This window comes from Hyaena hyaena, unplaced genomic scaffold (assembly GCF_003009895.1).
Source record: "Hyaena hyaena isolate Hyena2069 unplaced genomic scaffold, ASM300989v1 scaffold_9, whole genome shotgun sequence".
NCBI lineage: Eukaryota > Metazoa > Chordata > Mammalia > Carnivora > Hyaenidae > Hyaena > Hyaena hyaena.
The window spans coordinates 2528867-2552992 of NW_024080641.1; the positions used below are offsets into that span (position 1 = coordinate 2528867).

Sequence of the window (24126 nt, forward strand, 5' to 3'; positions counted from 1 at the left end):
CCTTTCCCCCCAGCATTACTTACACCCCGGCCTCCGCGACAAAGGTCCCGCCCGTCCAAACGCCCCTTCAGTACCCAGGCCCACTCCTCCCACCCCTCTGCTGGAAAGTTGGTGTGTCCCGGAGTGGCAGCAGGGAACGGGAATCAGGCGAGACCATTATCCGAAGAGGGGGTGATACAGGAAGGGCGTCCCTGTTTAGGGACTGACGGCACCGCTGGCTCCGCTGGTGCCTTTCAGATTCGACCGGTGTCTCCCCGGACTTCGCCACCTCCCTATCGCTGCCCCCACTCCACTTAGGGCTGCGATCCTCATCCTTCGGGCCAGATACACAGTCGTTCCGGGGAATCTCCATGCACAGCGGAACTCGGGGCCGCCGCGCTCCCGACTGCCCTAAAGCGCATGCGTGGCGGATTTTGCGAAGGCTTGCCGGTATTTATCGTGAGGTTGCTCTGGTCTAACAAAGAGTGGGAGACCCTCCCCATGCAGCGTCATCGAATGTCAACCCACATCTTTAGTCTCTCAAAAAGAAAACGGGAGAGTTGATATATAATAACAACCGATTACTAGTGTTCTTGGCACGCCTTAGAATAAGGGTATCATTTTCTTTCTTTCTTTTTTTTTTAAATATTTTTATTTCTAGGAGAGAGAGAGAGAGAGAGACAGCGTGAGCAGGGGAGGGTCAGAGAGAGAGGGAGTCACAGATTGAAACAGGCTCCAGGCTCTGAGCTGGCAGTCAGCAGAGAGCCTGATGCGGGGCTCAAACCCACGAACCGCGAGATCATGACCTAAGCGAAAGTCGGACGCTTAACCGACTAAGCCACCCAGGCGCCCCAGGGCATTATTTTCAATTCTCCAACCAGCTTTGGTAGCAGAGTTAGCATTTAGTCCCATCTTCTGCACCAAGAGACTGAGGGCTTGGGGCTCCTGGGTGGCTGTTGGTTGAGCGTCGGACTTCAGCTCAGGTCATGATCAGCGCAGAGCCCCGCTTTGGATCCTCTGTACCCCTCTCTCTTGCTTTCCCCTGCTCATGCTTGCTCTCTCTCTTTCAAAAATAAACATTAAAAAAAGAAAGAAACTGAGGTTCGACGAGAAGGAGCCTCGGCAAGTGCTGTGACAGAGCTGGATGGGAGGCAATCTGGAATGATTCCCCAACCGTATTCACTGCCTACATGAGAGCCCTTGAGGGGCGCCTGGGTGGCTCAGTGGGTTAAGCATCAGACTCTTGATTTCAGCTCGGGTCACCATCTCGTAGTTTGTGGGACTGAGCCCCGTGTCATGCTCTGCACTGAAATCGTGGAACCTGCTTGGGGTTCTCTCTCCCTCTCTCTCTGCCCCTCCCTGCTCTCTGTCCTTTTCGCTCTCTCAGTGAATAAATAAACATCTTCAAAAAAACAAATGAGAGCCATTTAAGTGCAGAGGTGGAGGTTTGGGGGTGTGGTTGGGACTCTCCGCAGTATGTCCTTTGGCAAGTCACTGCAATTCTCTGACTTAATTTCTACAGCTGGAAATGGGCACAATGCCCACCTTCCAGGGTATTGTTGGGGGGAGGGGTCATGGAGGGCATCTCTTAGCTGTCACCCTCAGCGCTGGCTTCATTCCCAGGCTCTATCAAGATAATGGCAAGCGGGTCTAGCCCTGACCACCTCATTCTGGGGCTTCGTCTTAGGATAGAGAGAACCTTGAGTAGCCTCCCACCCTAAGCAGACCCCTTGGCTAGGATTCGGTCACACGGCCGTTCTTAAACCAATCACTGGCACAAAGACTGAGACTGGCCTGGGCTAGTCACGTGAGGGTAGAAGCCACAGACGATGGCCAAGTTGCCACCTTGAGATACTGGTCCGGATGAGCAAGGAATAAGCCTGAGCTGTCATGGGGATGGACTCATTTCTGGCCCCTCCATTCCATCTGGCCCCAGTTAGGTCTTGTTGCTAGAATGGACTGCTGGACCACCTCAATTTCTCTCCAGGTCTGGGCCTCCCCGCCTCCCTGAGAAGCCAGGAACTGAGTGCAGAAACCAAAATAATACTGTTTTATTCCAATCTTGTAGCACAATAGTCCAGACCGTTTCCCTTCTCCCACCGGAGAGCCTCCAGCCCATCCCACCATGCTCCCTCCCCCCATCCAGTCTCTTCTGGAAATGACCAACCAGAAGGCCAAGGGGATCCATGCCTCCAGGCTTCGGGGACTCTCAAATCGCTCCCCTCCTGCTCCTTCTCTCTCTCCCATACCTTTCCCTTCCATGTGTCTTTTTACTCTCTCTCTCTCTCTCTCTCTCTGTCCTCCGCCCTGGCCCCCTTCTCCCCTGCCTCCTTCTACTTTTCCCCATTTCTTCTCCATTTTTGCCTCCTGTCCCCTTTCTGCGCCTCCCTGTTAGCTTCTCTCTCTTCTTCCTCCCCCCCCTTCTGTTTGTCCTACATTCCCATCCCTTTCTCCGTCACCCCCTGCACTGAGCATCTGCTCCCGCCCGGGCTGTCCCCGTACCCTGGTGTGTGTGCTCCCCTCCCCCAGCTTTGTCCCCGCCTTCCTTCTGCCCCGTCTCCCCCCCACACCGTCTGGTCTCATCACACATCGTGTCTCATCACACATCGTGTCTCATCACACATCGTGTCTCATCACACATCGTGTCTCATCACACATCGTCTCTCCTGAGGGCGGCCCTCAGAAGCCGTGCCAGCCACCACCACCTTCCACACGGTGCCTTGAGGACCTCAGACACCACTGTCAGCTTCCCCTCGGACCCAGAGAGGCAAACGGCCGAGGTGAGGTCCCTGGAGGCCACAGGAAGTGGCCAGAGCGACTGAGGCGGCCTCCTTGGCCTCAGCCCTATTATCTTTGGGATCGAAGAATGCCCTCCTGCCCTGGCGGCGGAGGGCGGCAGGCGGGGGCCCGACGGGTCAGGGCTCGGGGGCTCTCCCCCAGCAATCCCTGAGCAGGTCCATGTGGAACAAGGCGGCCCCGGTGAGGAGGCGCGCGGCGAAGAGGTGGCGGCAGGGCAGGCGGCGGGCGGCGTGGATGGAGCAGCTGCAGCGGGTCAGGGCCCTGTCCAGGAAGAAGTCCGAGGTTCCATCCTTAAGGGCAAACCCAGCTCCCGTCCAGTGGAAACCCCGCGTGCCGTGCTGCCTGGCGAAGGCCAGCTCTTCGGCCACCAACTCTGCCAGCTCTGGCCCGCAGGCCGCTCGGAACTTGGCCAGGGGCTCCCAGTCCACCTCTTCCTCTGCGGAGGGGCAGCAAGACCTCTTCGGTTCCCGTGGGCCTTCTTCCTGACCCCCTTCCTGCAGGCGCTCGCCAGCGGCCGGGCGCACCCCGCGCGTCCCTGCCCAATCTGGGTCACCTTCGCACACAGTGCCCGCGGCGATGCTCCACACCACCCCATTCCCCAGCCCTAGACACCTCCCTCCTGCGCCCCCACACCCCGTCCCTTGTTCCCCGCTGCCCTTGGGGCCCACAGACCGGGCTCCCTCTCCGTTCTCCAGGCCTGTCACCCTTGTGTCCCCCAGCTGCACCAGAACGACGTCTTCCAGGTCCCTTGGTCTTTTGACCCCCAACCTCACTTCCGTCTCTTCTCCGATCTTGGGCCCTCGCTGCCTCTCCTCTCCCCACTGGGGCTCCCCTGGGGCTCCATTCTCAGGGACCATCTCCCCGGGCTTCTCCAGATGCCGCCCCTTCCGGTTCCTGGCCTCCTGACCCCTTCCCTTCTCGGCTTCCAGCGGAGGTCCCTTCCAGTCTCTGGCTTTCGGTGCCCGTGCCCTCTCTTCGTGCAGCTGGGCCCCCCGCCAGGTGCTCCCTTCAAGACTCCTGGCCCTCTCAGAATCAAACGGGGGCGCCCTCCGCTCTGTGGTCTCCAGCACCCTGATGCCGCCGTCCTCCAGCTGCGCCATCCGCCAGCTGTACCCTTCAGCTGCGCCCGGCTCACGGTCCTCCAACCAGGCCCCTCTCAGTACGTAACCTTCTGGTCCCCAGTCTTTCTCACCCTCCAAAGGGGCCCCCCTCCAGTCTCTGATCTCTGGCCCTCTACAGTGCTCGTTCTCCAACTGGGACCCTCTCCAGTCTTGAATCTGCAGTCCTCGCCCCAAGTCACTGTCTAACGGAGCGCCTCCCCGGTCTCTGGCCTCCAATCCTCGGGCCCACTCCTTCTCCAACTGGGCGCCTCTCCAGATACTCCCTTCTTTCCGGCTCCCGGCCCAGTCCCCGCTCTCCAGGCCCTTCATCCTTTCCCTCTCCCCGTGGGCTCCCCTCCCCGGCTCGCCCTCCGGCCAAGGCCCCCCGCCGTCGGAACCGTCGGGCGCCGCCTCCCCGGCCGCATCGGCCCACTGCATGGCTACCAGGTCGCGGAGGCACTGCGCCACGCTACGCGAGGGGCTCAGGCGGCGCAGCAGGCGCCGGCGGTGGCCGCGCACCAGGGCGCACGCGTCCAGGTCCCGGGCCGCCTCGAAGGCTCGGAAGCGCACCCACATGTCGCGGCGCGGGGCCCAGTTGCGCTCGAAGTAGTCGACGAAGGCGGCCGGGCCGTGGGCGCGCAGCTCAGCCAGCGCCTCGGCGTAGGCGGCGGGCGACGGGGCGCCGGCCAGGCGGCACAGGCGCGGCCACAGGCCCGGGTCCTCGCGGCCCGCGCCGCCCAGCTCCTGCGCCTTGCTGAAGAGGGTCTCCAGGCCCTGCGCGCGGCAGATCTGCACGCGCGCGCCCGGCAGCAGCTGGCGCACGGCCGGCAGCTGCGCCGCCACCTCGGGCCCGGCCGTCAGGCAGCGCACGCGGCCCTTGACGTCGGGCGCGCTCTGCAGCAGCGAGGCCAGCGCGAAGCGCAGCAGGCTCGGCGTGCCCGGGCGCGCCACGCAGCAGGCGGCCTGGCGCGCGCGCCCCGCGCCGTCCACGCACAGCACGGCCAGCAGGTCCAGCGCGCCCTGTAGCCCCGGCAGCCGGTCCACCAGGAGCATCCGCGGGAAGCGCCGCAGCAGCGCCCGGGTGCGCGACGTCAGGAAGAACACGGTCTCCACCACCGCCTGGTCCTCCACGAACACCAGCTTCACCTGCGGGCGGGGCGGGAAGGTCGGAGAAGAGGTCAGGGGACGCCGGGGTCGCCCGGCGGCTCCCAGACCTCGGGGAAATGGGCGTTCGTCCGATCCCGCGTGCGGGCATTTATCCTTCTGGCCGGCAGGAGGCAGTGCGGGGGAATGGCTCGAAAACGCGACCTCTGGAGGCCGACCGCCCGGGCTTAAGATCCGGCGCCGCCATCTAATAGCTGTGTGATTTCTGCACACTGGACAGCCTCTCTGAGCCTCAGTGTACCTACTGGGGACTGGGTGTGCATTCCTTCATGCGCTGAGAGGCAGGCTAGCACAAAGGTTCTCAAAGCATAGGATTTGGAGCAGCAGCGGCGCCTGCTGGGACCCTGAGAGAAATGCATATTCTTAGCCCGCCACCCCTCCCCACCCCCCCGTGCTGAGTCAGAAACTCTGAGGGCCCCGCAATCCGTGCTTGACAAGCCCTCCAAGGGATCCCCGCGCGCGCCACCCCCCCCCCCCCCCCCGGGTTGAGAGCCACCAGTCTATCCAGTAATAAAGCCTCAAGCAAGCACGACTGCCTAGATTTGAGTCCCCGCCCCACCACTTCCTAACCTCGTGGCTTAACCTCTTCGAGCCTCAGTTTCCTCCTTAACCTCGTTGTTCCCCCAGTGTCCCCTTCTGGGAACTGAAAATTCATCCCTTCGTGCTCGGAGATTCAGGTCCAGCATCGGGTCTAGAGCCCCCTGGCTGTGTGTGGCTTCTGGCAACTTCCCTGACCAACGTCTCCTTTGTAGAAGCAGACAGATACTCTGTGACCGGAAGGATGCCACGAACCAAAGCGTTTAGAACGCCGCCTGGCACAGATGATATTCGCATTGGGCAGCACGCGATCAAGAAACAGGAAGTGCTTGCAGGGGCGCCTGGGTGGCTTAGTCGGTTAAGCGTCCGACTTTCGCTTAGGTCATGATCTCGCGGTTCATGGGTTCGAGCCCCGTGTCGGGCTCTGTGCTGCCAGCCAGCTCAGAGCCTGGAGCCTGTTTCAGTCTGTGACTCCCTCTCTCTCTGACCCTCCCCTGCTCACGCTCTCTCTCTCTCTCTCCTAGAAATAAATAAAACATTAAAAAAAAAAAAAGAATAGTGAGCAAGTTTAAAAAAAAGAAACAGGAAGTGCTCTCAAAGTGTTCACAGTTACTACAGTGATCGCCCCTGCTCAACCACCGGGTCCTCATAAAGGTCCATCCCTTCTCGGCCAATCCCCCAGCTCTCTTTAGCCACCGTTGGCCACGGCGCTTAAACGCCCAAAGCACATCACATCTCTCCTCGCGCGTTTGCTTGTGGCCTGTTCGCCCTTCCGAACACGTAAGCCCCACAAGGTGAGGGATGTTGTGTTCTGGATTCCTGATAGTTTGAATGGCATCCACCGCGACCGCTCGCTCCCTCCCGAGGGGACGAATGTCTAAGCGCGTAGCCAAATCCACTAGCCGCATCTCGGAGGTCAGGGAAGAGTCTGGTTTTGAATCCCGGCTTTGTCTCTCACTAGCTGTGGGACCCTGGGCCGAGGCTCACCTTCCTTGGCTGCCAAGCTGGGCCAGTGTCTACAGAATGGATGGTGGAGAGGCCAAAATGAGATCATTTGTGTCCAAAGCTTGACGCGGGTCGAGTCCCGCAATTACTTCTGTGTTACTTGACTCGCAGCGGCTCTCAGAGGACGGGGACCCTGCCCCCTCTCTGGAACACGAATCGCTCTTGGCTTCTGTCACCCCAAAACCTCCTGGCTGTCTTCCTTCGTCGCAGGCATCTCCTGGTCTGTGTCCTTTGCTCTGCTTGCCTCATCCCTCTCTCACTCCCCCCTCCCCTCCCCACTTCTAAATGTTGCTGAGCCGCTGTCCAGTCCTCTCCTCTCCTCTGTCCTGTCTGGGCTCTGACAAGGTGATCTCGTCTGCTCACAGGGGCTGTATCATCTCTCAGCTGATAACTCCCAGTGCTGTATCTCCAGGCTCCAGGTCCATCTCCTGAATCGCCTCTGCGGGAACATGGCCCCTTGGGCATCTCTGGTGCCCTCCGGAGATGGGCAGCCCAAAGCCATCCTTGATTCTCACTGACTCCCCTCCCCCCGACCTGCCCCGTCTCTGTTTCACTTTCAAAACTTCCCATCAGATCACCCCCTCCCCTGCTTGAAAGCTTTCCCTTTCCCAGGACTCCCCAATCCCGCTATAAGTCACCCCCGCCCCCCGCCCTGAGTTCACACCATGTAGGCTGGGTGATCAGACCCTTGGATCTCAGCTTCTGGTCCCTCTCGTCCTCCTCGGCCTCACCCACTCTGGCATCATCATTGCACAAAAGCCACTGACTGGGGCAGAGAGGTGATGGTCAGTCTCTGTCTGTAGGTCCTTGTTGGCGCCAACCCACAGCGGCAGAGCCAGGATCTGGATAATCTAAGCACAGATCTCTCCACAAACCATTCTGCCATCATCCAACCTCAGCCTACAAGATGGTTAAAAAGCACTGCATTGTTCTCAGCTTTCGAGGGGAAAGAAAAAAACAGTCTCTAATTGGGAAAAAAAAAAAAAAAAAAGATCTGGTAGAGTCCCCAAAAGAACAAAATGCTCTGCTTTCCCAGCCCTAGTAACCTTACAGCTGGATTAGTTACTATCCCACTGCGATTTTTCTCAAACTATTGGGAATTTTTACACTGTCCCTTGACACTGATCTCAGCAAATGTTTCAATCTGGAACTTCTCTCTGTCCAACCTAGTAGCCATAACCACCTGTGGCTATTTACATTGAAATGCATTAATGTTTGACAGCCTATAAAAACTCAGTTCATCAGGGACGCTCGGGTGGCTCAGTCGGTTAAGCGTCTGTCTTCGGCTCAGGTCATGATCTCACGGTTTGTGGGTTCGAGTCCTGCGTCGGGCTCTGTGCTGACAGCTAGCTCAGAGCTTGGAGCCTGCTTCAGATTCTCTATCTCCCCCTCTCTCTGCCTCTCCCGTGCTCATGCTCTCTCTCTCTCTCATACACACAAATAAATAAAAAACATTAAAAACAAAAAACCCTCAGTTCATCAGTCACACTAGACATATTTCAAGTGCTGACTAGCCACACGAGGCTTGGAGCCGCTCTCCTAAATGCCACAGGACATTTGCACCACCACAGAAAGTTGTGTCAGGGACACCCGGGTGACTCGGTCAGTTAAGCATCCAACTCTTGATTTTGGCTCAGGTCATGATCTCACAGGTTCATGAGTTGAAGCCCCGTGTCGGGCTGTGCATTGACAGCCCAGAGCCCACTTGGGATTCTCTCTCTCCCTCTCTCTCTGCCCCTTCCCTGCACTCACTCACACTTTCTCAAAATAAATAAAATAAACTTAAAAAAGAAACGGAAAGAAACTTCTGTCAAGACAGCACTAGTGTAGAAACTAACACAAAGACAAAAGCTGTCCTCAGTGTAACGGGTAAAAAACGGTGACGTGTTTCTAGAGCTTCGAGTTCTTGTCTATTTCTCCTTGGGAGTCAGGAGTAACAGAAAAGTAAATAAAGCAAAATGTATTGGACTTTCCCAGAGCAGGCAGGCACTTGACAAGTTTGAACTTGACTCCCATTCTTTAAGGACTAACTTAGATGTCTCTTCTCAGGTTTTCTTTCTAAAGGGGGTACGGAGGCTTTTCCTGCACACCCGTTTGTTCATCAAATGGCATTGACTGAGAGTCTATTGCGGGGCCTGGCACTGTGCCTGACCTTGAGGAGAGAGAAGGGAGGGAGCAGGCCTGGGTCCGGCCCCATAGGACTGGCTGATGTCCCGAGAGCCATAACACATCCGTTGGTACTTTCGGCTGAAAATAAACCCAGGGCGGCTAAGCTTTCTGGATCCTGGAGCCAGGCTGGGGTGCTTCCTCTCACCAGCTTTGTGAGCTTACACGCTGCTGTGTGGCTTAGGCAAAGTGTCTGAACGTCTCTGTGCCTCCGCCGCTCACACCTGCCTAATCACATGGGCTCGTTTGCACAAAGCATGGAGAGCAGCGGCTGGCCCCCGATCAGTGTGTCCTCAGTGTCATCCGTTTCTGTTGTTCCGTGCGCACGGACCGCGTGCTAAAGAGGCAGGGTGACGGGACTGAGGTTGGTGCGGGGACTTCTGAGCAAGCGAGGGCCATTGCTGAGGGGGGACCATCATTTTCCTTCTGTTGAAGATACGGAAACCGAGGCAGTCAAGGATTGACTCAACCCGTTGGGGAGGCATATTCCAAGGGTCGGGCTGTTGCCCAGCTGCTGGGAGATAGGGACGTCCTGCCGGGTAAGGGTGTCTGGGCGCCTTGGGCCACTTCTAGATCATCTTTGTGAAGAAGGGAATGATTTATGGTGGGGGCCTTGAGCCGCACGGTCCCAGCCTGACCTCCAGAGGGGCCGGAGACCAAGGCCGGCCTCTCGCGCAGTCGGTCAGGCGTCTATGCAGCCAAACCCCAGCAAAATCCCTGGACACGGAGGCTCGGGTGGGCCTCCTTGGTTGGCCGTACTCCACGCCTATAACACACTGTAGCCGCCAGAGCTGGAAACTCACGCCTGGTCTCTTCCCGCCTCCACCCTACCCGCCTTTTCCCTTTGCTGATTTCAATGTGTCCTTTTCACTGTAATAAGCCGTAGCCGGGAGTGTAGTGGCTTTGCCGAGCTCTGGGAGTCCTCGTTGAAACGGAGGGTGGCCTGGGGGTCCCCAGCTACACTGGAGGAGTGACTCGCCCAGGGCCATGGAGCTAACAGGTAGCGGGGCTGGGGATCCGAGTTCAGATCCCTGAGAATGGCTGGGGGGAGAAAAGCAAGGAGCAGAGGGAGACGGGTGGGGGGCGCTGCAGGGGGGGGGTGGCATTTGCCGAAGGTGGGGGATACCTCAGAGAGTGAGCCTCCCCACCAGATGTTTACAGGACAAATCTGACGTGCCAAGTGCCAGTTCAGGCGCTGAGGGGGACATCTCAGGAGTAGGAAGAGGTGAGGGACGCCTGAGGGGCTCCGTCAGCCGAGTGACCGACTTTTGACTTGGGCTCAGGTCGTGATCCCAGGGTCATGGGATCGAGTCCCGCGTCAGGCTCCGTCCGGAGCAAGGGATTCTCTCTCTCTCTCTCTCTCCCTCTGCCCTTCTCACAGGCGCACTCTCTAAAAATAAAATTAAATTAAAAAGTTTAAAAAGAAAAAAAAAAGTCCACAGGGTCCAAACACCTAGTCATATAAAACTGCGCAGCCACAGCTTCCCTCCCACGCTTTCCCAGGCTCTCCGTCCCATTGGCTATTCCCCTGCCCATGCCACCTCCCTGGTGTCTTCTAGAACTTCTTTATGTGAAAACAAGCAAGAGCGGCCGCGTATCTTCTTTCTCTCCCTTCCGTGCACAAAGCAGCCCGTTACGTACTGAGAGAGAAGACACGACATTTCTGTGCAAGGTCCTTCTCCGCCCAGAAAGCCTAGAGCCTGCCACAAATGAGTTAATGGGGACGTGACAGAACGGAACATCTCAGTCCATCATCACTGCCTTGAGGGCAGATTATAAAAGGTCTTAACCCCTCCCCGGATGAAGCGGCTACTCAGTCCTGCCCACAAACCGTGCCAGGGGCTTTTGGGTACACTACTCTTGTCTGATCTCCTCCCCAGACCAAGAAGGCCACAGCCATTCAGGGGGTCCTAGTCTTTTGGCTTGCAAAGGGATCCCTCCAAACAAACAAACAAAACAAAACAAAAACAAACTACAAAAGTAGTCCCTTCTACAGGAGCCTGCTGGGAGGCAGAGAGAATAATACCTGACTGTTGCTTAGCCTGTGCTGGGACCAGATAAAGAACTGTTTATTACCTTTTTTTTTTTTTGAGAGAGAGAGACAGAGAGAGACAGAGACAAAGAGAAAGAGAGGAAGAATCCTAGAGGAGCAGAGAGAGAAAAAGAAAGAGGGAGAATCCCAGGAGGGGGAGAGAGAGAGAGAGAGAGAGAGAGAGAGAGAGAGAGAGAGAGAGAGAAGCGGGGCTCAGGCTCACCCAATGTGGGACTCAAACTCACAAACTGTGAGATCATGATCTGAGCCCAAGTCGGACGCTTAACAACTGAGGCCCCCAGGCTGTTTACTATCTTAACATATTAATGATTCAGAACTCGCCCCCAGGCTGTTTACTATCTTAACATATTAATGATTCAGAACTCGTTCAGCTTTATCTCCTCACGGAAAAGAACCAAAAGAACCGGGTGAACCTTTCACGTAAAGGTGGCACGTGGGCCTGACTCCTCTGTCTTCCCTGAACCCCAAGTAGAGGTTTCTATAGAAAAGGTTTTTTGTTTTTTTTTTGAAAAAAAGAAAAGACAAGAGCGATAGAAAAGGAAACGACAGGAGCCAAACTCAGGAAGCCGGAAAACAGAGGGACAAGGCGATGGCTTCCCCACTCCCCGCAAAATAAAGCCCGAACCCCAAACCCTGTGATTCCTGAACCAGCAACTGGAAAATGCGAAAAGACTAACAGCAGCATCTTGCAAAGGAATTGGCGGCACTGGGCAGAGCTGGGGGGGGCGGCTAGAAAAGACATGATGGGTGTTTGAGAAGCAGTTAGACCTCTCAAGGTCAAGTGTCTGCTCACCCCCAGGTGGCTGGAGGTTTATTCCGCGAAGAGGGTAGAACAGAAAGGAGCCCTGGCCTTGGGGACTACAGGCCCCTCTGATGAGGGACCGGGCATCCGTCCACGTTGCTGACCCGAAGCCAGCTCCTCAGCCCTTGTCCCCGCTCTGTGGCTCCTGGAAGTTCGCAGCCTGGCCTTTACCCGTCCCTCCACCCCCCTTCTTTACTCATCCTCCCCTCCCTCCTCCTCTACTCGTCCTCCCCCCACCCTCCGGGCAAGAAGAGACTTTTCTCAGGGGGATTTGACCAGCCCCAGAGGAATGAAAGATGCTGATATCTGGCAATTTCCAACACCCAGCGTCTCAAGCAAGATGCAAAAAAGGCATATGCGATACGCTATCTTGGGGCTCCGGGGGGCTCAGTCCGTTAAGCAACTGACTCTTGATTTCAGCTCAGGTCAGGATCTCATGGTTTTGTGGATCAAGCCCCACGTTGGGCTCTGTGATGACAGCCTGGAGCCTGCTTGGGATTCTCTCCTCTCTCTCTGCCCCTCGCAAGTGCATGCATGCTCTCTGTCTCCCAAAATAAATAAGCATTAAAAAAAAAACCTCTTCACTTTTAAAAAAGAAAGACTTAAAAAAACATATGCTACCCTGCTGGGGAGGGGAGAAAGTGGAAATAAACTTAGAAGTAAAGACACAGGGGTGCCTGGGGGCTCAGGCAGTTGAGAGTCAGACTTCGGCTCAGGTCATGATCTCACATGGGTTCGAGCCCCGCGTCGGGCTCTGTGCTGACAGCTCGGAGCCTAGAGCCCTACTTTGGATTCTGTGCCTCCCTCTCTCTCTGACCCTCTCTTGCTCTCGCTCTCTCTTTCTCTCTCAAAGATGAATAAACATTAAAAATAATAAAAAATTAAATACACAAATTTATCTGTGTGCTTCTAGGGTTGTGTTGGTCAACGTGGGGCCAGCCACTAGCCATATGGAGGTGTTTAAATTGCAGTTAATTAAGTTAAATTAAAAATTCAGTTCCTCAGTTATACTAGCCACACTGCAAGTGCTTAAGAGCCAAATGTGCCACAGGTCAGGTCATGGCACAGACACAGATCACTTCTGTCATCATACAAAGTCCCACTGGGTGGCGCCGAGCCACACAATACAAATGGATATCAGCTGTACAAACAACGGATACCCTGGTGGCCTCTGAGGAGGGCAAGGAGGTGACAAGGGGACAGGAGTTAACAAAGGGGACTTTTCACCACATGCTCTTTTGTATCTTTTGAATTTAGAAGCATGTGAATGTGTTTTATATTCAAAAAGTCAATACGTAAAGGTTAAAAAAAAAAAGGAATGGGGGCGCCTGGGTGACTGAGTCAGTTAAAGCATCTGACTTGGCCTCAGCTCATGATCTCGTGGGTTCAAGCCCCACGTCGGGCTCTGTGCTGACAGCTTAGAGCCTGGAGCCTGCTTCAGATTCGGCGTCTCCCTCTCTTTCTGCCCCTCCCCTGCTCGCTCTCTCTCTGTCAAAAATAAATAACATTAAAATTAAAAGAAAGGAATGATCCATTCATTACTGTGTCTTGGTGTTTCAAAATGTCTTCCTCATTGCTTTTATAAGTATTAAGGGGGGGGTCGCCTGGGTGGCTCAGTGGGTTAGCATCGGACCCCCGGTTTTGGCTCAGGTCATGATCTCGTGGTTTGCGGGTTCGAGCCCTTCATCGGACTTTCTGCTGTCTGCATGGAGCCCGCTTCAGATCCTCTGTCCCTCTCTCTCTCTGCCCCTCCCCTGCTCGTTCTCTCTCTCTCCCTTTCTCTCTCAATAAACTTTAAAAAGGTAATAAAAAATAGAAGTATCAAGGTGGACCAAACCAGACTCAGGAGCCGACCTTGGTTTAGCGGGGGTGGAAGGCAGCTTCCAAACTGGAGGTTAAAGGGACAATCCCTTGACCGTGAAGGTTTTCTGTGAGCTGCTTCTCATGGAGGCGGCCCTACCCAGCCCAGGTGTTGCCTGGAAGGCAGCCGAGGCTGATTTATTTGATAAAGGACAGCGGAGAACAGAAAAGCTCAGCGGAGACCAGTGTAGTGGGGAGCGCATGGGTGTATCCCCATTTTACAGAGCAGCAAACTGACTCGGGTGTGACCCTCAACTCTCCGGAGGCTAGAACTGAGGGGAAGGGGCCTAAGACTCATTTCCAAACTGGGGAATAGCCGAGCAGTGAAGAGCACCTCCCTGGATCCCAGACTGTGTCGGTCTCAAGTCCAGCTCCATCATTAAGTAGCTGTGTGGCCTTGGGCCAGTTACTTGACCTCTCCGTGCTTCGGTTTCCTTGTCCGTGAAATGGAGGTAAGAATGGTGAACTCCTTCCTCAACACACTCTGGTGAGATTTCAATGAATTATAATGCGTAAAGCACTTCAAAGTCGCGCTTAGCACACAATCGAGTGCTTGACAAATGTCAACTAAAAATTATCACCAGTATTATGTGTGCGTAGGGCGCTTGGTTTGGGTTCGTGGCTTGAGCTGTGGCTGGTTCCAGAACAGGAGATGGAGATGAGGGGAGTGCTCTGGACCTGCTTCTGGAGAGTGGATTCACACCTTGTCGCTACCCTGAGTTGGGACTTTTTTTTTTAAGTTTATTTATTTATTTTGAGAGACAGAGAGAGAGGGCGCGCATGCACTCGCGCACAAGCAGGGGAGGGGCAGAGAGAGAGGGAGAGAGAATCCCAAGCAGGCTCTGCACTGTCAGCGCACAGCCCCATTCAGGGCTCCATCTCACGCTTCGTGAGCTTATGACCTAACCGGAGATCAAGAGTCAGACGCTTAGCTGACTGAGCCGCCCAGGTGCCCCTGACTTGGGACCTCTTCCATGCACAAGAGCAAAGAACAGCTGGGGGGGGGGCACCTAGTTTTCCTCCACCCCCCTTCCTCCCTCCGGCCACCTCCACCTCAGCTCTGAAGTTGGATGAAAGCCGCAGAAAGATTTCTCTTGGACAAACAGCTTGAATGCTCCAGCCTCTGAACCTTTACATTGGCTATTCCTTCTGCCTGGAACTCCCCTCCCTCTGAGGACAGAATGGGGGGGTCCCCTGCCTCGGTTGCCTCCTCTGTTTCACCAGCATTTCCTTAAAGAGACCTTCTGCGACCACTCAAACGAACATAGCACCCTTACCACTAACCGTCCCTCTCCATGCCCTCACCTGCTGCTCTTCTCCTCACTGTCACCTCCCTCTGTCACCTTGGGTGACGAAGCCCCCCTCCCTTCCGAGCCTTGCTCTGGGGGGTGGGGAAGGGCCGTTTCCACCCTGCCGGCATCCATCGGACTACATCTCATCTGTGCACTTTCTACCCGTGTCCTCCAGGGTTTAAAAATGTGGTCTTTTAAAGGGCGCTTCCTGCCGCTCTGAGTCCTCGTCTCCCGACCCCGCTGACATTTGATCACCTTTGCGTGTGCCTGTGGGTGGCCAGGGACTTCTGGCCGATTCCTCTGCAAGGCAGCGCGAGGGCCAGATGTGGCTGTCTCCACCGCAACGCGTTAAAAAGAAATACACCTTAAAATTCAGGTCCTCGGTCCTACCGGCCACACTGCAAGGGCTCCATGAGCCACGCGTGGCCAGGGGCTACCCACCGGGGCCGTGCGGAAGCCCCCAGCACACAGCTCCCCAGCGCCGCGTGAGCACCCAGCCAATGACCCGCGCGGAGCGACGGCTGAACGGAGTGCACCGCGGGGAGAGCGCACGGGTGAGTGGGTGCCCCGCGGGTCTCGGGCGTGGCGCTCCCCCGCCCCCGGCCGCCTCTCCCGAGACCCCACCTTGGCCTCGGGGTCCGTGCGGAAGAGCCCCTCGAGCACGTGCAGGGCGTCCAGGACGCCGTGGTCGCGGCCCTTGCAGTAGGAGAGCAGGCGGCGCACGTCGGCCGGCGCCACGAACTGCTTGGAGATCTTGTTGGTGGTGCGCACGGGCAGGCAGGCGTTGGCCAGCAGGTGGCCCGGGCGGAAGTAGTAGGCGAACTGCAGCGGGCAGGCCGGGTGCGAGTGGGTCAGCTGGCACTCCGTCACCACCAGGCGGTCCCGCAGCGGGCTCAGCTTGACGATGATGAAGGCCGGGCAGCCGGGCTGGGGGGGCCTGCGGGAGGAAGGACCGACGGCCGGGTCACGTCACCCTCTGCCCTTGGCCTCCTCTCTCTCTCTCTCTCCCTTTTAAAATTCGTTTTCTATATACTTTTTTAAATTTTATTTTTTGAGAAAGAATTTTTTTGAGAGAGAGAGAGCGCGTGCGCGTGGGGGCGCATGCAAGCGGGGAAGGGGTAAAGGGAGACGGAGGGAGATTCTTAGGCCCCACACTCGCACTTGGTGCAGAGCCCCACGCTGGGCTCGGCTCGATCTCACAACCCTGACTGAGATCATGAGGTGAGCGTAAGTCAAGGGTCGGACGCTTGACCGCCGGAGCCGCTCAGGCGCCCGTGACTATTTCCTAACATTAAGAATTGTTTCCAGCAGACACAAGAGAGAGGGCCTTAGGATCCTGCCGGCTGTGTGACCTGCGGCAAGTCACTTCAAGCCTCTGCCTCAGTTTCCCCCTGTGTTGAAAGGGAGATACCTTTCATCGTACCTTTCTCCTAGGCTTGTTGTGAGGATTGAAAGAGTTGATGTATGGAAAGCACTTAATGGCCTGTGCGCTCAGGGTCGGCTGCAACTCTATGCCTACCGCTCCATCTCTATCCAAAGTGAACGACTAGTTTATCATCTTTATCTTAATTTTAAGAAATAAAACACTGCAGAGACTGCTGTATCCATTTCCCAATAGCAACATCGCGAGGAGAGGACCTCTGTGCACCCTGTCCCCCCAAAAAAAGTCCCCTCCCTCCTCTGCCCCCCAAAGTAGCCACCTCCCAAAGTGGGTATTTCACCTTCCTGTGTATGTTTTAGGGACCTGTAAGCAGTGGGAGGTGGGTTCTTGGGTTTTGAGATTTTGTCTACACGAGAAGGTGCTCCAGCCCATCAGTCATCAAGGGAATAAACACCAAACCCCCAGGAAATGCCTCTACACACTGCCAGACAGCTGAAATACACTGGGAGCAGAGACCAGAGGGGGAGAACTTATCCGTGGGCGTGGAAAATCGAAGTCACTTGTGGAACACCGCGTGACAGTATCTGCTAACGGTGATCACGTGCCTCTGGGGACCCGGGATTTCCACTCAAGCCTGAAGACGGGTGCCAAGAGAATGTACCAGAATGTTCACAGCAGCGCTAGTCGCATCAGCCAAGTATTGGCAACACCCCGATATCCAACGGTAGAGTGGGAAGGCAAGTAGGGATATACTCCTCAAACATGGCACTGACCAACAGGAAGAAGGAACAGACCGTTACTGTCCCCAGCAATGTGGGTGGACCTCACAAACCCGCTGTAATGAAAGACGCCCGACGTGAGAGATGATAAACCACCCCTCATCCTGTTTATCGGAAGTTCAGGGGCACCTGGCTGGCTCAGGCGGGGAGGCGTCTGACTCTTGACTTTGGCTCAGGCCATGATCTCATGGTTCGTGAGTTCAAGCCCCACATCAGGCTTTCTTCTGCTGTTAGAGCGCGGAGCCAGCTTCGGATCCTCTGTTTCTCTCTCCCTCTCTCTGCCCCTTCCCTGCTCATTCTCCTCTCTCAAAAATAAGTAAATAAGTAAATAAACACTAAAAAAAAGAAAATTCTACAAGAGGAAAGCTAGCCTCTGCTGTAGAGAGATCAGGGTCACACCTTAACCGTCAGAGGGGCATGGGGAGGCTTCCTGGCACTGGACACGTGCACTCCCTTGTCCTGGGTACTAGTTACATATGCGTCTTATTTCGGGGAAATGCATCGAGTTGCATACGTATGATGCATGTGCTTTCGGAGTCTTGAGATGTGGTTACCCAGGTGGGTGCTGGGTCCTCACAACAGTCTTTGTAAAGGGAAGAGAGAAGCAAGAGAGGCAAGTCAGAGAGAGAGAGAGGGAGAGAGAGAAAATGCTTCGCTGCTGGAGGAGCAGCAAGCCCAGGAGAGGCTGCAAGCCCAGGAACGTGGGGGCTTCTAGAAGCTGGAAAAAGGAAGGAAACAGATTCCCCACCAGGGCATCTGGACACTTTGATTTTTAGTGCAGGCAGACCTGTGCTGGCCGTGTGCCCCTCAAAGCTGTAAAATCACAGATCTGCACTGTTTTAAAGACACTGCAGTCTGTGAGAACTTGTCACAGCAGCAACAGGAAACTAGCCTGAATGTCACATTCTACATGGACTCTTGCCACTTGCATTTCTCACTCCTCACCTTCCCCACACCGTGTCCTTCCTTTTTGCTGCCCGATAGTCCACTCGCAGCTCTGCCAGCTCTGTGCTGAGTGGTGTTTTAGATTTTATTTTCAAATAATCTCAACACCCACTGTGGGGCTCGAACTCACAACCCCGAGGTCAAGAGTCGCGTGCTCTTCCAGCTGATCAGCCAGGTGCCCCTCTGCCTGCTGTATGTGGTCTCTCGTCTTACAAAGGACGCTTTGATGACACCCAGCTCTCCACCCGTCTGTGTGTGAACAAGAGACTGTCTAGGACAGCGGTTCTCAGACAGCAGGGCTGGCCCAGTAGCTGAAATTGATTAGGGGGTTACAAGCAGCGTTGTAAAAAAAAATGAAAGAGCGTAACAGGGGAGAAAATCAGGGCGTACTTCCCTGATGAGGCTCCGTGTTTCTCCATGAAGGATGCTATCAGCATTTTGGGCAGGGGGTGTAGAGCAGGGACTGGCCATGCTTTTTCTGCAAAAGGCCAGTCAGTACATATACTCTGTGGCCACATGGCGAAAACGGCCATAGATCCTGTGTAAATGCACGGGCCTCGCTGTGTTCCAATAAAACTTTATTTATGAAAGAGAGCTGCAGTGAGGAGCCAACAGCCTTGCCGTTTGTCAGCCCTTGTAACACAGGCTCTCCAGGGCTTGGCGAGTGACTAAGAAGCCTGACTCCTAGGCAGTCATTGCCAGTCGCACTCCCTAAAATGCCCCCAGGTTGTCTCCAAGCAGCCCCTGAGAGGGTGAGCCTTCTCGAACCGGGATGGATATTTGAACCGGGATGGATATTTAAGCCGGAAGGGGATCTTTGAAAGGTCCCTTTTCTCCTCTCTGCAGGAGGTCAAATAAAATCCAGGGAGCCTGCTGGATTTTAAAAGTCTACCAAAAAAGCCTTGAGACGCTTCGTCTCAAAGCAACAAAAACAATGCAAATTTAGAAAAATGGTAAGTATACAAATCATGACACACAAGACACAAATGCAGAGCCACCACAGCGGCGTTGGGAGGGGCTAAAGGAAACTTTGGACGTGCAGCCATTTGGATGGACCAAAATGGCAAGGTCACAGGGCTCTTTGCCTGACACGTTTCCCCTGGATAACTCACGGGCCTTTCGTGACGCTCTCCGGTCTGGCCTCTTTCGGCCCGAGTGTTGCAGCCCCGAGAACGAGCCCTAGCTCGGGGGAGAGGTCACCCCTCGGTGAAGCCGTGCCTCTTGGTCGAGAATAGCACATCCCCTCGGGGGTCCCAGGACCTCAGCGGACTCTCTACTGCAGCCTCCACACACTGAGTTTTGCACTTTCCTTACTTGGCATCTGGCTGGGGAAAAACGCCACCCACCTCTGACTGGCAAGTTCAAGTGCGCAGGAATCTTGGTCTGCCTGGCTCACTGCTGTCTTCTCAGCACTGGTAGGTGCTCAGGAAACGTATCATGAGGAAGGACGGACACAGCCCCCCCCGCCCCCGGGCACCCAGGCAGTCCGCTCCGCACATCGAGCCACCCAGCACCCAGTCCTGCCTGTGGCGCCTTCTAACCTTGTCCAACCACCCACTTTTGCCCACCCCCCACTGCCACCGACCACTCAGTTCTTTCTTCGTCCTCCTTTGCACCCAGTTAGCTCCTACTCATCCTTCACGACTCAGACCCCGCGTCCCCTCCTCCGGGAAGACTTCTCTGACCATCCACTGGGAAAGGGGGACGAGTGACCAGGGAGAGAAAGTCCCGATGTGTGTTCTCGGGACCCTCAGTCCCAGCCTCCTCACTGGCCTCTGGTCTCTCTCCTCCAGTGCCCCCCCTTTCCCCGCATGGCCCCTGGAGGGATCATCCTGAATCCAGAGCAGCCCCTGCTCACAGCCCTCCTAGGGCTCCCGCAAGATGAGTCCTGGCCCCTGGACTCAGCCCTGCGGGTCAAGACTGTGACACCACTCCACCCACACCTGCTGCCCTTTCTCACACACTAGACTTCCCCTACAGCACCCTGGCCTATGGGCTGTCCCTGGGTTGTGACACCGGAGAGGTGCGGCCTGAGCAGCTGGGGGAAGAGAGGGTCTCAGAAACCTTGGGTCCCCAGTCATCATCCCTGAACCGGCTCACCAGCCTCCCCTTCCTCCTGGGATCCCTATCTCAGGACCATCCGGCTGTCTCCCCAGTTAAGGGCACCACCAGCCTGTCAATCCCCAGCCCTCCTGTCCCCCTCTGATACCTGCAGAGCACTGGGGACAGTGCCTGCACGTAGCAAGCACTGCGTGTTGAAGTCAAATACCTACATCCATAAATGTATACACGAAGAGAACCCTTCGAGTTTCCATTTACTGGTCACCTCTCCCAGGAAGCCTTCCAGGAACACCCTGTAAGCCCTCGGATGGAGCTGCCCACTCCTCTTTTACCCCCCTCCTGCCCCCCCCAACTTCTTCTCTCTCACAACCGTGGGCCTTTATTTCCCTTAAAAACAAATTTTTTTTTTTTTGTCTTTGTCTCCTCCATCAGGTGCTCAGCGGCTCAAGCACAGAGGCCAGCTCTGGGTTCCAAGGGCCCAGCAAAGAGCATGCACACAGTTGGTGCTCAATAAGCGTTTGTTACTCGGAACTGGGTTCTGTTAATGAAGAGAGATTCCGGGATTGGGCGTTAAGCTCTAGCGTTCTAGATTTCTCTGTGAGGATGGGTGTTGGACGCTGCACTGCTCCCGGGTCTCTGGGTCTCTATTTCTCCATAGGCAGTGAGTAAACTACCAAGAACAGTACACTCCCGATAAACGTTTAAATAACTACGGCCCCAATCGCTGTCAGAAGGTGCTCATGTCGTCTTCCGAGCGATGTGCCTGTATTAGCTCATTTAATCCTCACAAAAGCTGGGAAATCGATACCATGACTTCCTCCACTTTCCAAGGCAGGAAACCCAAGACCCAGGCGGGTGACATCACTTGCTCAGTGTCACTGGCTAATTGCAGCAGGCCTGGAGGTGCAGGCTAGGCTGCCAGCTTCAGAGTCTGTGCTTTTGACTTCTAGAATAGCTGTCGTTCACCTGGCCGCCCACGTTCTAGGCACTGGGGGTAAGTGCCTTCCCCCATTTGGGGCTCATGATAACCTCACAACAGCGCTGCAACACGGGGCCGGTCTTTGAGTGCCCCGTTCTTGCCCAAGGCTCTCCAACCGAGGTCTCAACCTCATGCATCTACCAGGCAGGCAAAACACACAAGCGGTGGGGGCCACGTATGAGGCAACGGGGAGCGGTGGGGTCTGGGGCAAACCTCAGCACCATCGCCCAGTTTAACTGGAGTGGCCGTCTGCCTCATAGGAACGTGGGCTCAGCCTCTTCCCAAGTTTCCAGAAAAGCCGGAAACCAACCATTGTATGGGGAAGGCTCTGATTTAGAAGTGGGGTCGATTAAAACCCCCTGGGCCACCTGGGTGAGTCTCCTGACTCTTTCGGAAAGCATCACACTTGTAGGAAACTGTGAACTTGTTCATATAACGTGTCCGTCTCCCTGTCCTGTCTCAAAGTCCCATGTGCGCAGGGAATGTGTCTGTCCTGCTCAACACCTTCTCTCCCCAGTGAGGTATTGCTCGCCCCTGTGTGGGACCTGGCCCTGTATTTACAGAACGCATGGATGGACCTTTCTCTCTCTGTCCTGTGGCTTTCCCTGCAGCTCAGTCTGGCTCTGTGCTCTTTCTATGTGTCCCAAACCTGGCTCCACCTGGTTTTCTGGTTCTGTCTGGTGTTTCTGGCTCCGTGCCTCCTTTTCTTTTGGCTTTCTTCAATGTGTCCACCTCATTCCCTGCCTCTCTATAAGCCTCTATTAAAGTCTCTAATTTGGGGTGCACCTGGGTGGCTCACTCGGTTAAGCATCCGACTTCAGCTCAGGTCATGATCTCATGGTGTGTGAGTTTGAGCACCGTGTGGGGCCCTATGCTGACAGCTCAGATTCTGTGTCTCCCTCTCTGCCCTTCCCCTGCTTCTTCTTCTCTCTCTCTCAAAAATAAATAAACATTAATAAAAAATTTAAGTCTGTAATTTGGGGTGCCTGGGTGGCTCACTTGGTTAAAATGGCCAACATCGACTCAGGTCATGATCTCCCAGTCCCTGAATTTGAGCCCTGCGTGGGGCTCTGTACTGATGGCTCATCTGCAGCCTGCTTTGGATTCTGTCTCTTTCTCTCTTTGCCCCTCCCCTGCTTGTGCTCTGTCTCTCAAAAATAAATAAATGTTAGGGGCGCCTGGGTGGCTTAGTCGGTTAAGCGTCCGACTTTCGCTTAGGTCATGATCTCGCGGTTCGTGGGTTCGAGCCCCGCGTCGGGCTCTGTGCTGACTGCCAGCTCAGAGCCTGGAGCCTGTTTCAGAGTCTGTGTCTCCCTCTCTCTCTGACCCTCCACTGCTCATGCTATCTCTCTCTCTCTCTCTCTCCTAGAAATAAATAAAAATATTTTTAAAAAAATAAATAAATGTTAAAAAAATTGTTTTTTTTTTTTAATAAGTCTGTAATTGAAGCCTACCCTGTTACTCAGTGTGTGTGCCTTTGTTCTGCCAGCTGACTGGCAGGTTCCCTTTCTCCCTAACTCTTGGCCTCTCTGCAAGGTGTATTTAGCTGTTTTAGTGGGCATCTCTCCCTCCCGGTCTCTCTCAGCGGGGGCTCTCTGCCTACTCCTCCCCCTTGCTTCCCCTCCGTCCCCCACCCCCACCCCCAGCACGGCGCGGCTCAGCTCACGCACCCCACGGTGGGCCGGCTGGGCGCGCGCACGTCCTTGCACACGAGCCGCACGTAGCTGTACTTGAGCACGTCGATGAGCGTGTAGAGCGGGGGCGCGCTGGCCCAGCGGCAGCGCGCCAGGTGCATGGAGCTCTTGACGAAGAAGAGCGCTAGGCGCTGCTGGCACCACGCGTCGAAGAAGCGGCTGAACTCAGCCCACGAGAAGAAGGCCCGCTCCCGCAGCTCCTGCTCCTCCTGGCCTGCCGTGCTGGGCGGGGACTCCATCCTGGGGCGCCTGAGTGGCAGAGGGGGCGCGTAGACATCAGAGCCAACCCCAGCAGGGCATCCCACTTCCTCCATTTTCCGCCTGCCTCTTTGGTGCTGGTGCCTCTTTCCAGGTGGGGCCCACGGCGGGATGCACCTCCATTAATATTTATATACGAATCTACACCCCGTCTTTGGCTGTCTCCCATCTCTGCAGTGGTCCTGGGACAGTTGGAGCCTGTCATCCTGGTCCCTAATTTCAGCTCTGGCCCCTTCCTCTGTAGATGTGCCCCGAGGTACAGCTGGGGTCCCTCTCCCAAAATATGACCCTTAAGTTCGGTCAGTGGTGGACATCTCCTCAAATGTGTTCCTAACTCCCAGTTAAGACCTCCCCCTCCCCCTGCTGATGTCTCTCCTCCACCTGGCCGCTGCCTCTAGCGCCCCCATTCTTATGAAACGCCCCCTTCTACCTGTCTACCCTTGGCCGTAACCCACATCCATCTGTGCCCCCTTCTAAAGATGGTCCATCTCCAGATGTGCTCCCACATCCAGTCACGGGCCCCTCAACCCCAGTCATAGTCTTCAGGCACCTGTGGCTCCCTCCTCCCTCTCCGACATGCGTTGGCCCTCTCCCAGATGTGACCCCATGGGTCGCCACATCCAGCCGCAGCCCCTGCCTCCGAGATGCTCCCCTATCCAGATGTCCTCTCCACATCCAGTATGTACTTGTCGCCCACAGGTGTGTGCCCCATTCACTTGTGGCCAATGCTAAGAAGTGTCACTGATATTCGTCTGTGGTCCCTCCTTGCCCAGCTGCTCCCCCAAGTTCAGCTGTGGCTCCCTCCTCCCATTTGCGGCGATGCTACTCCCCAGATGTGCATCCTGGTCCTAGACATGGCCTCTCGTTTTCAGATGGGCTTCATCACCCCAGATGCCCCCCCCACGTCCAGCGACGCCTCCCCACCTGATGCAGCCCCTCCCGGCCCGCTTCTGCCTCCCTAAGCCCTCCCAGCCCCTCCTGCCGCGGGCCCTCCCATCTCCGCTGTCCCACCCAGCTGTGCCTCTCCCCTCCCCCAGATGTGCACCCTTCCAGCCCCTCCCCACTCACCTACCCGCCCCGGAGCGGCGTCCACTTCCCACAATGCTCCGCGCCGAAGCCAGGCCCGGCCCTTGCTCCCGGGATGCCTCGCGCGGCCTCCCGCCTCTCTTCCCGCCGTGCCTCGCGCAGAGGCTTCCACTGCCTCTCCTTTCCCCGTCAGTCACTTCTCGGACCCACAGCTACATCCGCCCACTCGGAGCGAGGGAAAGCTCG

At 55.9% G+C, this 24126-nt stretch overlaps 1 protein-coding gene across 1 annotated transcript; it reads right to left on the reverse strand.

Moving 5' to 3' along the window:
- Positions 1-2595: 2595 nt before the first annotated feature.
- Positions 2596-24041, reverse strand: ZSWIM9 (zinc finger SWIM-type containing 9). Its single transcript, XM_039247300.1, has 4 exons — positions 23927-24041; positions 22573-22845; positions 15382-15694; positions 2596-5024 (listed from the first exon to the last, which is right to left on the reverse strand). The coding sequence occupies exons 2-4, from the start codon at positions 22833-22835 to the stop codon at positions 2895-2897; spliced, it is 2706 nt and encodes a 901-aa protein (XP_039103231.1). The 5' UTR covers positions 22836-22845; positions 23927-24041; the 3' UTR covers positions 2596-2894.
- Between the last annotated feature and the right edge of the window lie 85 nt (positions 24042-24126).

Coding starts and splice junctions, on each gene's coding strand:
- ZSWIM9 (XM_039247300.1), bottom strand. CDS start 22,835: ATGGAGTCCCCGCCCAGCACGGCAGGCCAGGAGGAGCAGGAGCTGCGG. Junction 15,695..22,572: donor CCCAGCCGGCCCACCGTGGG/GTGCGTGAGCTG, acceptor TTCCTCCCGCAG/GCCCCCCCAGCCCGGCTGCC. Junction 5,025..15,381: donor GCACGGACCCCGAGGCCAAG/GTGGGGTCTCGG, acceptor CCCCGCCCGCAG/GTGAAGCTGGTGTTCGTGGA.